The 15,485-nt window shown below is 36.6% G+C and overlaps 1 protein-coding gene across 2 annotated transcripts in view; it reads left to right on the forward strand.

Annotated features, from left to right (window-relative positions):
• The window catches only part of LOC113112606 (protein jagged-2-like), a 32,966-nt gene that overhangs the window by 9,092 nt on the left and 8,389 nt on the right, over nt 1-15,485 (forward strand). The window contains exons 3-16 of one of the 2 annotated variants that reach the window (XM_026278319.1): nt 2,304-2,364; nt 7,145-7,399; nt 8,196-8,256; nt 9,328-9,458; nt 10,163-10,282; nt 10,464-10,577; nt 10,697-10,810; nt 12,619-12,732; nt 13,455-13,501; nt 14,094-14,267; nt 14,361-14,511; nt 14,673-14,837; nt 14,950-15,063; nt 15,368-15,481. In XM_026278319.1, coding sequence (XP_026134104.1) covers nt 2,304-2,364; nt 7,145-7,399; nt 8,196-8,256; nt 9,328-9,458; nt 10,163-10,282; nt 10,464-10,577; nt 10,697-10,810; nt 12,619-12,732; nt 13,455-13,501; nt 14,094-14,267; nt 14,361-14,511; nt 14,673-14,837; nt 14,950-15,063; nt 15,368-15,481 — 1,735 coding nt within the window. The remainder of the gene's footprint in view (nt 1-2,303; nt 2,365-7,144; nt 7,400-8,195; nt 8,257-9,327; nt 9,459-10,162; nt 10,283-10,463; nt 10,578-10,696; nt 10,811-12,618; nt 12,733-13,454; nt 13,502-14,093; nt 14,268-14,360; nt 14,512-14,672; nt 14,838-14,949; nt 15,064-15,367; nt 15,482-15,485) is intronic. The other variant, XM_026278320.1, reaches the window with a different exon arrangement.

The raw sequence follows: 15,485 nt of genomic DNA on the forward strand, positions 1-15,485 counted from the left end.
AACCCCAAACTTTTGAACGGTGATGTATATCTAACATATTCATTGCATTTTGCTAATTTTTCATGACATGTGACTAAATTAGAGTGAATCATCAACCGTACTGAACAATAAATCAAGAAGTCTGTCTTCGAGAATGCTGTTTGTTTGAAGTTTCATATTGCAAAGAGCTCCATACTTAATTGCATGAACTTTGAAATATTTTAGTAGAACAAATATCCCTTGTATTTTTCAGTATATGACACATTTATGACACATGAGATCTGGCTCAATAGTTTGCGTATGCCTGGCCATTTTAAATGTGTAGCCCTGTGAAAGTCTCACAATGTTGAAATTATGTCAGGTATTATCTTGCTGGCTACTAATACGTTATTCACATAGCTTATTACACTGATGCAGAGCAGCAGAATATAACAGAAAGCTGGTTTCTCAAGGCAGATTTGACACAAGAAACAGGTCAAAGAGCGAGATATCCAGAGCAAAGGAAAACAACTGAAAACTTATGGACAGAATGACAGAACCCAACAAGACAGCAAATGTGATGACATTTCCGAGACAGTATTACTGACACACCTTTATGTTCAATAATCAGTTTATATTTGGATTGTGATGGTATTTTGTAGTTCTCCATCAGTTTCTTCATGAGCAACCTTCAGTTTCTACAACCGTTACTGCTATTCATGTTAAATGATTTCTAAAGGGGTTTGCATAATTTACAGGTCTGTTATAACCTGTCTATATACATAAAAAAAAAGTACAAATACAAATGACGATGAAATGCCAAAACATTCGGCTTGAATTTTTTTAGAGGTTTATTGAAGCCATGCCTGTATCAGGAGTATTTCCTTCCTATACCATTTACTGCATGCACCTACAAGTATGTGTGGTTTGGCTTCACTGATGTTAGCGTGCTGATTCATGCTTCCAGAGAAAAGATGCATGAGTGTCAGCACACAAAATCCATGCGCATGATTCTCATGCCGTGCTACTCTGCTACCCCCCCCCCCAAAAAAAATACAACCTTTCATCCAAACATTGACCTGCTAAAATTGCCTCTTCAGAATTTTCCACTGTTTTCCACATCTTTATATTATAAAAAGCAGTATAATTGCATTTGTTGTGCCAAAGTGTTGGAAATTAATGGTGTTAGTGTGGTTTTTAAACCATTTTCATTTGCAGACGTAAGCTGAAGGAAAAAAGCTCTTAATTACACAGAAGTTTATTACACTCTGTTGTGTGCTATCCTGTCCCAGAGATTTCCTTCTAATGTTTCAGACATTTCCTGAAATGTTCATCCAGGCCAAAGTTTGTAAATCAAAAGCACTCAGGTTCTGTCAGATTAAAGGGAAGAAACATGCAAATCCCCTCGCTTGAGTGAAAAAACATGACCTCTCCCGTCTTACAGTCAGTTCACTTCACTCACTGTGAAGTACTGCCGCATGGTTCTGGAATCTTTTGAACCTTTTAAAGTCATTCTGCCCATGCTGTTATTTGACTTGAGTTAGCAAACCATTTTCCCATGAAATAAATGAACTAAAGAACACTGTTGAAGCATGCCTCTGTATGAAAAAAGTACATGCATAAACATCACAGGATCATTTATGAATTGTTGACTACAGCAGTGGTCTGATACATGCTCCTACAAACATCATTGCACCATTTCATCATTCATCTGGTCATCAGCGAATCAGTCACCAGACCGTGGGAACCAGGTTACTCATGTTGCTATTAAAAAGGCACACACACATATACACACGGGATCAATATGAGCACGTAAAATAGATTTCCAGTGTTAGATATTGGCTACACACTAACCCAACTCTAGAATAACTGACAAAATCCCTAGATATTATTATACTTCATGAATAAGGTTTTTTTTTTTGGAGGAGGCCTCCAGATGCCCTTTTAACATTGGTTTTGTGAAGTTAACATAAAAAACTTTTTTATTTGAAGGCATGACTTCTGACTATCTCTATAGCCGGCCTAACAAATGTTATACTTTCTTGAATTCGCCCCCGTATATTGTCTCAATATAACACTACTGTTCAAAAATTTAGGGTCATTAAGCTTTTTTTCTTCAATAAATTAACTTTTCAATGGTAGTGTAATAAGTATTTCTTTCATTTTGCGTCTGTAGGTAGACTAATATGATTTTTTTTATTTTTTTGCCTGTGTTTCTTTTGCCACTGTTTTGTGTGTGTGTGTGTTTTATTGATATTTTGTGTTTGTCTTCAGCATAGACTTTGCCTCTGAAGACGATTTGTCTGTGCATATCAGCTAACCAGCTCTTTCTCTCTATCTCCTAGCGAGCGTACACTCTGATCGTGGAGGCTTGGGACTGGGACAATCAAACAATCCCAGACAGCAGTGAGTAATTATTTCTCAATAACTTGACACACACTGCTATGATCTATAATTTCTCATCAGTACCAACAATCTCTCTCTTGAGCAAGTTCACATCTACTAGTGACACAAGTCAGATTTTACATTTGACTGTATGAGAAACATTTAGGATGTACAACAGGGTTTCTGGAGTGAGATATGAAATGGATCCATACAGTTTAAGTTACTCAGTGTAGAGGGATTGATGCATGAGCCTGCATTAAGTATGCTGTGCTTTTATGAGAAATTCTCTGTAAATTCTGAAATTTGTTAAATTCTCTGCAAATCTTTCTTAGACTCCTTTTTGTTGTGTATCAGAGTGAGACTACGTCCTTTTTACATTTTCACAGAGAGCTGCTGTTTCTTTTAGTACAACAAACAATGCAGGTGGTCGATAAGAGTGTTAAGACAGAGTTGGATGCCTGTGGTTTGACGTGTCTTTGAACTGCAAAAGGGTTACTGACAGGCCCATAAAAGAATTTGCATGAACAGATAATTACAAAGATTTCTGCAGAATTCAGATGCCTGTCATGTAATAAGTTCTACACATCCAATCTTTCATGCTTGTGGTTGCAATATTTTTGCTAAATTGGCCTATATTATTAAATATATATATATAATTCTCATAAAAAAATGATCAGACATAAATTAAATGTACTTATGAAAAAATTAAAGTTTCATATAAACACTGACGAGATAAAAACTGAATTTCTGTAATGCCAACAGTAACTGCAAACTCAGGATTGTATATCGACCAAACATTTTTAAACCAGTATTGGTTTATAGTTTTTAACATTTTAAAAACTTTCTTGACCAGCAAGCACTCTAAATTCACTCTAAGAGAATGAAAACCCAGTGTGCAGGACGTTAACACACTGTGTGAATGTTGATCTGTGTATTGTCTTACCCAGATGTGACCAAATAAATGCAGTCTTGGTATGGTAAGCAAAAGATACTTCTATTCAAAAACTACAATAATCAAAAAGTCAAATTCACCTAATGTGGTTTTCATAATGAGAAGTTAAGCACATAATACTAGCAAAGTTATTATTATTATTGAGACTGGACTGGAGATTCACAGATTCGACTGGATAATTTAAAGTAAACTTATTTTATGTGTTTTGGGAAGACATCTAATGTGGAGTGTTAATGTCACTGCTATGTGAGGATTGCTAAGCAGGTTGTTCTAGGGTTACTGCTGTGGTGTGTTTGTGATTTGGTCAGAAACAAGTATAAAAAAAATTTATTAGGCAAAAATGTAGATTGATTATGTCTAATGAAATCTTATTGTATAATCTAAGTATATTTCTTAAAAAAATAATTATTATTCTACTGTCAAGTGGAAGAAACAGAGGTAAAATGTACACATTTATTTTGTGTAAAGCTTCATTTCAAACACTTTACAGTAGATCCCAGTGTTTGTATAGATTAGTTTATGTTTATTTGTGTATGATTATCTTGTGTGGCTGTTTGTTGCTAGTGTGCTAGTGCCCTTAATGGGCCATGTAGGTTGTTTTAGCATATAAATGGAAACTGTTTATACTCAGTGAGTCATGTTTAAAATCCCTGGAGAGAGTTTGGGTCTAAACAAAGAAGGTCATCGCCTCGTTAAGACATTAATTACTGTAGTTGCTTGTTATTTTCCACACATGTCTCTGAGCTAATTATTGTCTGAACAGCTGCAATGCTACTATTCTTCACAATACACACACACACACACACACACACACACAAACAAATACACCGCTGCCAGTCAGTCATAAATCAAAGGGCTACTGACAAGACTGGCATGAATATAAACTCTCACAAATGCACACAACATTAACAAGCAACTGATTTGTTCACATACACAGCCCTGTCGGACAGTTGTCATGTGACTTTTTGAAGTTCAGCACATGATGTTCATTTGCTTCAAATGGAGAATAGATCTCAGAAAGACAGACCATGAGCAAGATCTAGTCTGCATTTTTTTGAGATGATCACCGAGATGACAAGGTGAGACATCAGCAGGTGAAGAGGCAGTGAGAGGCTGTGTACGTTCCTGATGCATTATGAGTGCAAGGGTGCCAAGAATGACTGTTTGCTAATAGATTACTTTTTTTTAAATGTGCAAGCTTAAGGTGAACATTTATGTTTCTATGATAGGCTTTTTAAATTAATAATTGGCAATATTTAATTAATACTATTCAAAAATAAAATGTAATCTTAAATATTCTTATTTAATTAATTATTAAGTATATATTCAACTCTAAATTATATATTTAATGCTGTATAGTGTTTAGTGTGCATATATATATATATATATATATATATATATATATATATATATATGTGTGTTTTAGAAAATATATATTTGTATATTTTTTCTCGTTTCGAACTTTTTATGGAGAGATTTACTTTTTAATCTTTAATATTGTGTAATATTTCTTATTATTAAATACACATCTTTAGGTATTGCATAATTGCATGCTATTGTTGTAATTATTTTGAATAGTTAAAATAATGAAAATTAACTTCTTTGAAAGAAATCATCATCACACCGGGTGGTTTCTGTGTTTATATTTGTGCATGATTTTTGTTTCCTAGACACCACAGACATATCCATTGTCAGCAGGAGATCAATTCATCGTCAGGCTGTCATACCTGCCTCACACTTTTCAATTTATATTATTTTCTTTACAGGTTTTTTCCAACTCTATCTTCTAGAATTAGCTCACAGATGTAGATCAGGCCGTCAAGTAATAAAAAGCGAAATCTGGCTTTAGATGCAAGAAGCCAGTTTTGGCGTTTGCAGGGCATCAGGTATCAGGGGCCCATTGAGGGGAGGGTCCCACAGGGCTTTTTACCTTTCAGGAAGTCCGTCTCTCCAGCTCTACATTTGGACTCTAAATAGCTCTTTCTGGCCAGCAGGTCAACTGCATTGTTCACGTATTGTCAAGGGGCAGAGAAAGGGCCGTTATTGTGATTCACTTGTGCTGTAGTGCTGGCTGGTACATCACTAGATGGTAATAAAGTGGATAAGTGGAAAAAAATGCAAACGGGAAGTTAAGAAAGGTGCGGCACATTAACATGAAGGAAAACTTAGAAAAGTGGGTGAGAGAGCATTGTGTAATTATAGGGGAAATTATTTGGCCTTGTCTGACTCTTTGGTCTATTGTTTTTGATCTGTTATCGCCGTAGCGATGGGGGCCAAATCACACCCATTGTGATGGAGGCAGTGGAACTGAGCAAACTGGAGACAGACTGATGGAGAGATGTGAATGGGACAGGAAGAAAATAATAGGAAAGAAAAGAAACTAAGAAAAGATGCTTTGATTTAAAGGCTAACGGGAGCCATCATCTGTGTTTCTTGAGATATTTCTTTATCTAAAGCCTCTCAGATCAAGGATGAAGTTCTAGTGTTGATTGAGCTCACGGATAAACACAACTGATTACGTTCCAGACCTGGCGAGAGCTGTTCATCTGCTTACCTGTTTGATAGTTAGGACTCTTATCCATGTGTGTGACTGTGTTCTTGAGCTGGCTTAACTCCAGTACCCCCCCCCCACACACACACTCACACTACTGTGACTCTACCCAGTAACAGTCTCTAAGTGTCTCCTTCAGCTAATAGATAGAGAGTGATTGGTGTGTATTTTTGTAAATAATTGCTGTAGGGGGAAAAGAGAGGACAGCAAAAAGGGGGATGGCACATTTGATATGAAAGAGTGTGTCAAATTCCTTTTTTTAGTCAGAAAGTAGGAAAGTATGTCAAAGCTTTTGTTCCACTTCTGGAATCATGTGTCCATTTAAGGAAGAGAGCAAGTGGACTGAGATGGGGCGAGCGGGGTGATTTCAGCTGTGGGGAAGGATTCGGGAGACAAGGACAATTTATAGAGCACCTTGGCTGAAAGTCGACATAAGACATGTTAGAAATACCACTGCCATATCTCTAAGACGTCCTCAAATTGATTCTCTGACAATTTATATATATTTTATAAATGTTAAAATTTGCAGAAGACTCTCTTCATTAAATGTCCTGAACATTTCCATTTAATAATGTGTGTGTGTGTGTGTGTGTGTATTCATTTCACATATTTTATTGTACAGTTATATTGTACAGTTTGATACCTAAATTAACTTGTAGCATTTAAACGATTAATTTTAGTGTCATTTATTTATTACCGCTCATATTGGTAATATGCAAATGAGTCTCTGGCCTCAGGTACGTGATTGGGCCTCTGATGATCATGTCACCACCTCATTTACCCATATCCCTATCACATCCCTAGACGATGTTATTGCTAATTTAATCAGGTGTGAATTTCTTGTTTGGAATGGAAAGTGCTGCAATGTGAGAATCCCAAGCCAACACCCACCTTCATGAACAGCATAGATTAGATTTGAATCATTGTTGATATTGTGTTCTCTCGCACTTTAACAAGCTGTTTGTCTTTTTCCCACACAACCGCACACACCCACAAACAGACTTCCCCTCTCCCCTACACTGCTACATTGTGACTGTAGTTCTTCGCAAGGTCACAGCGTTTCTCTTTGCTTCTCGAGAGGCAGTTTGGATGTGTGTGTGTTTTCCTTGGAAGTCTGTTCCTGATTGTATTATTTCCTCACTGGCTCCCAAGCAGTCTGGGACAAGTGTGTGTTCCACTAAAGCAGGAAGACAGGCCGTGCTTTGTAATATGCACACACACACACACACACACACACACAAACACACACACACACAAGCACACATACATATAAATGAACGTTTCTGTACCTCCCATAGGTGATGATCTGTTGATCGAGAGAAGTGTTAATCGTGGAGAAATGAACCCTGGAGAGGAGCGACAGCTCATTCAGCACAAGGGCCAAACAGCCAGCATCCAATACAGCATGCGAGTGCGCTGCGACCACAATTACTACGGCAACAAGTGCAACAAACAGTGTCGACCCCGAGACGATTACTTTGGCCATTACACGTGCGATCAGTCTGGCAATCAGCAATGCATGGAGGGCTGGACCGGGCAAGATTGCAAGAAAGGTGTGCAAGTTTGCTAACACACACAGTTAAGATAGCAGCAATTAGCAAATGAAAATGATCCAACAGTCCAATCAAGTCCCATCCTACATTTTGTTTCTAGTTTAAGAGCTCATTTCACTTGGATATAAATCAAATGGAAAGAAAAGATGATCACAACTTCCGTTTCATACCAACTTTAAGATTTACATTTTGTTTTATGTTATGTTTTACTACAACATTGTGTAAAATACTGTGGTCCATGAATTTAATATTACTGTGGGTGATTTCACTATGAAATATGTAGCATGCAACATCACGTGCAGTTGTTGGGAATTTCTTGCCAGCAAAAACTACTGATTCCTTATCTGTTACTGGAGAATGCAGTGATTTCTTATGGGGTGGGCAGTATGACCAAAATATTTTTTAACTATGAGTAATTTTATTTCATGATAAATAGTTTTACAGTAAGGTTGTAACATTAGATGCTAATGAAATATTGCAATTATTGATCTATTATTGATCAAATACTGATCAATTCACTTCATATTCATATTATATTATGTGGCCAGTCTTAACTTCTTATTTATTATATTATCTTATTATTGCCTTATTCTTAATATTTCTTATTCTTATTTTTTCAGGTAATACATCCCATTTATGATCAAATTTTCACATTTCCCTGACCTCCAGCAATAAACATATTATACGTGAACACCTTATTCTAATTGTCATCAGTCTGTGACTGTAAATTACATGTGTAAATCAAGGCAGAGCAAAGAAATATAATAAAGCTCATTGATATTTATTTGTCTTTCAGCTCTCTGTAAGCAAGGCTGCAGTGAACTTCACGGAATCTGTGAATCTCCGGGAGAATGTGTGTAAGTGTTAGTTGATATCTCTTTCTGTTCTCAGGTCATTCATATCGACGAGATTAATGAGTCTGTTCGTTAGAGTAAAATTGTTTCACACACACATTTTCTGGCATGCACAGCAGCTTTAAATAGTCTTGAATGAGCTGAGCAGACAACTGAAGGATAATATGATAATATTAGCTCCGCCTCTCTCATGAATGTCTATATATAGAATGGAATATTAGCTTATTACCGATTACTCTGCAGTAAATACTGGATGTTATTATTAATGAAAATGAAAGCATTAAACACATTAGAGAGTGTACTCTCTATGGTACTGTACGGTTTACAATTATAACATGAGCTCACTATGTTTTGTCACATGATCTTTTCACATTTGCATGTTTAACCTGGCCAGTGATCACCTTTAAAAAAATATATATTTGTAACTTTTTTTAAAATTTGACTGTTAAATTAAATAATCAGTAAAGAAATAGATGTTCAAAATGGTAGTTCATAGTAAAAGTATGCTCTTTGATAAAGTGAACATTGTTAAGTGTATTACTCAGTATTACTGTACATGAAATTTTACATGCAGTATACTAATCAATATAGTAAAGAAATAGTAGGGTATTATGCTGGTATGCTGTTTTGAATGGTCACCTCTCTCATGGGTGTGTCTCTATATTATGTTTCTTTTCCTCAGTGTTTATTCAGCCATCTTTTAAAGTATGTGAGGTGGAAATGACCTTTCGCCACCAGTCTGTCTGGAATTCATTGCTTTCTAAGATTAGGAAAGAGACATAGGTCATGACCTATGTCTGCTACTGGAAAGAAGTTTACACTCCTGTTTCTGTGATACTCAGACTTCCCTCTCTTACAGTAACCGGTGTAGTGTACATGTGCAATTTGTGACACTGCCATAAATGCTAATATGCTAAAAAAAAAAAAAAAGTGGAAAATTATTCTATGATGACATGATGTAAGAGGTTTAACTGCTGTTTGATGCTGTGTGTTCAATGGTATAGATTCAGTTTAGGGAGGCTTGTGCAGAAATATCACACACACACTCCTGTTCATGCTCTGTTGGTTTTGTAGGTGTAAGTACGGCTGGCAGGGCCCACTGTGCAATGAGTGTTTGCCGCACCCGGGCTGTGTGCATGGCACCTGTGTGAAACCCTGGACCTGCACCTGTGAGAAGAACTGGGGAGGACTTCTGTGTGACAAAGGTAGGTTGGATTGCCTACATTTAAAGGGGACATTGGATTAAATTTTTTTTGTAATCTTGAATCTTGAATTAAGAACATTAAAATTTTTTTATAAGTTAGTACTTTTATTCAGCAAGGATGCATTAAAAGGTTTGAATAAAAGAGACCGTAAAGATGTTTATAGGACATTTCTATTTCATATAAATGTTGTTCTTTTATCAACACCAATAATAATAAGTAATGTTGCTTGAGGGCCAAATGAGCATATTATTATGATTTCTGAAGGGTCATGTGACACTGAAGACTGGAGTAATGGCCGCTGGAAATTCAGCGTTATCATCTCAGGAATGAAAGAAGCTACATTTTAAATATATTAGAATAGAAGATAGTTATTTTAAATTGTAATAATATTTCACAATATTACTGTTTTTACTTTAATTTAATTACTTTAATTGAACGCAATATTGATGAACATAAAAATCTTACTTAGCCCAAACAAATTTGCAAACTTACACATTCACAAAATAACCCTTTTATATGAGATTCCTGGTGTCGTTAAATATTTTGTTAAGATAGTAAATGAATGCAGTTGTGGTCTGTTCCCTTTCACTTTAGACATTCACTGACATCCACACACATTTTTCTGCTCTTGAATGGAGTGTTACAACTTATCTGCCATATGCTTTCTTGCTAGAAAAGACTGATTTTGTTTTGTTTCTGCACAGATCTAAATTACTGTGGCACACACAAGCCCTGTGTAAATGGAGGCACGTGTCTGAATACAGAGCCAGATGAATATTTCTGCTCCTGCCCAGAGGGTTACTCCGGGAAAAACTGTCAAATCGGTAAGAAAGCTTACAAAAACTCTGACATAAGTTGTTATGTAATTCTCATTTTTAATAGAATAATCTTAATATAGAAATGTAGGAATGGTAAAAATAATATATAGAAAAGAAATGCTTATCCCAACCTGTGATTTGAGTTTAAAAAGGTATAGCAAAATGTGTGTGTGTTTGTATCTTACAGCCGAGCATGCGTGCATGTCAAACCCATGTGCAAATGCTGGGACATGTCATGAGCTGGCATCAGGGTTTGAGTGCCAGTGTCCCCCAGGATGGGATGGCCCAACATGTGCTAAAGGTCAGAAGTCAATCACATTTTATTGAATCTAGATGAGGCAAACCGTACAATAAATGTATATATTATGCATATTTATTTTAATTTTCTATATGTTTTTTGTTTGTGTGTGCACATTTCAGACGTAGATGAGTGCATGCCAAACCCGTGCACTCATGGGGGGACCTGCTTTGATCTGGAGAATGACTTTGAATGCATATGCCCGCCACAGTGGACCGGCAAGACCTGCCAGATAGGTGAGACCTAGTGTGTGCATGAATTCATATGATAGATTTCTTTTACTGAAATCTACTGGGGGCCACAAAACAGTACTACGTTTAACTGGATCGTACATGTCAAAATAGGGGGCTGGATGGCACCTCTCAAATATCAGCAGTTCTCTGAGTGTACATAGTGCTTGTTTAATGTAATGAGGTGTGTAACTGAATGTCACGCTTACATCTTACACCACAAATTACTCACAGTTGATTGTTTTACAGTGCATTTATGCACTTTGATTGATTTTTGTGAGTGCATGAGCGTGTGATATGCCTGCAACTATGTATATATGTTGGCATTGCGTGCTTGTATGTTTATTTAACCTGAGTTTGCGGGTATGTACTGTATGTGTGTGATATGGAATTTCGTCCAAGGTTGTGTGGTCATGGCAGATAGCTGAATATTATCTGCAACCGGACCCAGGTGATTTAAGTAAAGCTATATATATATATATATATATATATATATATATATATATATATATATATCAACGGGCCTAGCAACTGCCAAGACGGGGGCTAAATTTATCTTTTTGCGGGACTATATTAGAGTGATTATGGGGTGGAGAAAGACTTCCAAAAGGGGTGTGGTGGAAGTATTTTACTCCACTGATAGTGCTACAGGAAATGCTTAATAACCTGTAAACAAGCGCATTGTGGAATTGTAGCCGTGGTGTCTGGTTATAGGGGGCGGGTCGGGTTTCCCAGGTTGCAGTCCGGTCTCAGGTGTGGAGCAGGCAGGGTTACCTGTGCAGGATTAAGAAGAGAGTTCGATTTCATCTGTTGCATAACATCAGTCCCATATACTGTAGCATACAACGCCACACACAACTTTTATTCGCTTTTTATACCTACTGTAGTCACCTACGTATACACATTAAACATTTTGTCAGGGTTAACCAAATGGGAGTTTGCAAGGGACCTACACATGATTTATTAGTTGTTAAATGTTAAAAAAGCTAATAATTAATAGTATTGAATGTAAAATTAAAATACTGCAAATAAATGGGATATAGTCCAATGTTCTGCATGTTTCAAAGTTATACTGCACATTTAATTATTATAATGATCAAATAAGAAAACTTTTGTAATTTACAGTTGTTATATATTGTGGTCTTTATTTTTATAATTTAATTAAAAACATACTACACTACTAGTAATATTCAATGTTATTATTTTTTTTTATTAAACTATATATTATATATACATAAATATGATAATATAAATGTATTATAATTATTATAAAAAAATACCCATGAAAGACTGTATTATATTCTTTAACTTTAAGACTTTTCCAGGTCTAGAAATCGCACTTTCAAAATTAACCACATTTTCTAAGAACCCCTGGTTCTATAAAAAAAAAAATAAACATTTAAACATTTAAATAGTTTATTTTTAGTTGCCTTATTTTAATGCTTATGTCTGTCTTATATAAAATCATTTTAAGTCATCTTGAGGCCTCCTTGGAAGTCCCCCTTGTTGCCCTCCTACTGTTTTGGGGGACTCAATGCTTTTATGAGAGAACATGAATGTTTAGAAGACCTTCATTTTATGAGCTTCTGGTATGTGTTTTGGAGGTGTGATATAACTGATACTGTAGTAACAACACACACACGGGAAATGAAATGTAATGCTTTTAGTATAAAGTATCTGAATATCCCACAATGCATCATGGGAATCTGAGTTTTTATGTGGTTTGACATAAACGAGATCTCGAGCTTGGTGGTGGAGCTTGATCTGTCATGCTGTCTCTTTCTCCCCTCATCCTTCTCTTCTCTCTCAAACAGATGTGAATGAGTGTACAAGGAGACCTTGTCTAAACGCTTATGCTTGTAAAAATCTAATTGGTGGATATCATTGCAACTGCTACCCGGGCTGGGTGGGACCGAACTGTATTATCAGTCAGTATACAAACTCTATGAAGTCTACAAAGTATTTATCCCTTATACATTTCCCACTCTTTTTCTGCAAAGCAGCAAACGTTTGCTCTTCTTCCTCTTTTCTAACGCTGATTAAAGCTGCTTTGTTTTTCATGAAGCAGAAACCCCTTTAAAGCAATAGTGCACCCAAAAAATGATCCAAACCCATATAAAATGTTGTCTTCCCCCATACTATTAAAAAGGCTAAATTGTAAGTCATTATTCATTACGGCCAGTTTTGTTAACTGGATCAATTCATTCTTAGAAAAGATCGACTCAAAGAAAAGATTAGTTCTGGTAAATGTTCCAAGAAAAGCATTCTGGTCTGTTACATTTTGCTCTGTTTATCACACCAAGTTATCATGTAGCTTCAGAAGGCCACTTTTATGCTTTCATTGTACTTTTTTTTGTCTTTTTGAAGCTTGAAAGCTTCCTTAAATTGCATAGAAAAACTGACCAACAGTCTTCATGATTAATGCAGACAACAGAAACATGCGGTCGTTTTTGAGAAGCAGTGACCGTAGAGATGTATTTCCCAAAATTGATTTGTCTCTTACAACAAGTTTTCTCTTAATTGTGTATTCTGCTAATCTGCCTGCTCTTGCATGTCCAAAAGCCGTTTTGATCTTGTTTTCTTCTTTTTCTTTGTGTTTTTACACAGTTTGGACCAGAATGTTGTGCTGATTGTGTTGATTATTTTACAGATGTCAACAGCTGTTATGGTCAGTGTCAGAATGGAGGAACCTGTCAGGTAGGCATATGCCTATTTTATTTGGCATGTCTATTTAGAAAATCTGGGTGGAATCAGTTGCACGGCATCCTCCACTACCAGCACTCAAAACAGTGCACAATTGTGTTTTTTTTATATATATATAATAGCAGAACTCAGTGAAATCAACCATAAACAACTTAAACTCAAAAGTCATACTTTTTATGGAGATTAAGGATTGCAAGATGTGCATGTTTCTTCTGTTCTCAAAGAATCAATAATATTAGATAAGATAAAAATAAATTAAATGGGTGTTGTTCTGTAAATAATTAAGCATATCTGTCTGTATGACTTATTTTCTTCTGAGAAATGTCTCGGGTGATATTTTTTTTTGTCTATAAAACAAAGGCCAGAATGGTTTGATTATCAGTATTCTTCAAAATACCAATTTTTGGAAAAAAGTCATTTCTTAGTTCAGTTTTGGGTGAACTATCCCTTTAAGAAAACACCATGTAATGGAATTTAAATTGGAGTAAGTTATCATTTCTTAGTTAATTGCTCCCTGACTTTTAAAAGCTTTCTTGGGCTTCTGCCTTGCACACCTGCAAATCATCTCCACCTGTGTTTTTGTTAGGATGGTCGTCATGGTTACATGTGCCAGTGCCAGCCGGGCTTCATGGGAAGACACTGCGAAGTGCAGCAAAGCAGGTGTGCCAGCTCCCCTTGCCAAAATGGTGGACGCTGCCGCCCGTTGGCCACTGGTTATGAGTGTGAGTGTCTATACGGATACACCGGAACCAACTGCGAGGTGAGATCAATAATTACATACCAAGCACACAAAGACCTTTCTTTTCCTCAAGAGCTCATTTCCTAATTTCTCTGTCTCTTACTCTCTCTTAAGGTGCAAGTGGATCTATGCAGTCCAAACCCATGTCAGAATAAAGGCCAGTGTCACTCTATGCAGGGAGATTTTTACTGCGCCTGCGCCGATGAATATGAGGGGAAGACATGTAGTCAGCTGCGAGACCACTGCAAAATCAGCACCTGCCAAGGTAAACAAATGACCTCACTGAAGTCCTGCATTGTGTTTCAATTAGTAGAGCACAGCGCTGTGTGATTCGCAAGGAATGCACTAGATATAGTTGCTGATATTACACTATGATGCCAATATCTGGTTAATTTTGTTTTGGATGGTGTTCTTTTTCCTCATTAGTGATTGACAGTTGTACTATTGCTGTGACAACTAATGGCACAGCAAAAGCAGTTTGGCACATCCTATCAAATGTGTGTGGTCCTCATGGGCGCTGCATCAGTCAGGAGGGAGGAAACTTCACTTGTGCCTGCCAACCAGGATTCACTGGGACATACTGTCATGAGAGTGAGTAATAGTCTGCACATCCAAACACAAGCCATGATTAAAGCTTTATAAGCAGTATGTACAGTACACAAAGCATCAATTAACGGGGGTTTCTTTCTAATTTCTCACTCAGATATAAATGACTGTGCATCATCTCCTTGTCAGAATGGAGGAACATGCATTGATGACATTAACTCCTTTCGCTGTGTCTGTCTTGATGGCTTTGATGGGCAACTCTGTGAGCTGGGTAAAAATATCAGCTCTACATGCTTAACTTAGCTGTTGTCTCTTAATAGTAGTGGAGCTCTAAACACATTTAGTCCCTAGATAGAGATTTATTTCCACAAAAATAATGATATTTTAAGTATTTCCCATTTTTACGGTTTTGTTCAAATAAATGCAGTCTTGCTGAAATTTACCAACCTCGAGCTTCTTTCCTCAGTACAGTTTTCTAGCAAGATCTGACAATGCTGATCTGAGTCTGCTTTAGTACAGGTCTAGCATATAGTATATCACATAGAACCGCGATTGATGTATAATCTTCTCTTCAGAGGTGAACGAGTGTAGCAGTGAGCCTTGTTTGAATGGAGGCATGTGCATCGATCTGCTGAATGATTTCTACTGTCGCTGCACTGACAACTGGAAAGGAAAGATGTGTAACTCACGTAA

This window comes from Carassius auratus, chromosome 13 (genome assembly GCF_003368295.1).
Source record: "Carassius auratus strain Wakin chromosome 13, ASM336829v1, whole genome shotgun sequence".
NCBI lineage: Eukaryota > Metazoa > Chordata > Actinopteri > Cypriniformes > Cyprinidae > Carassius > Carassius auratus.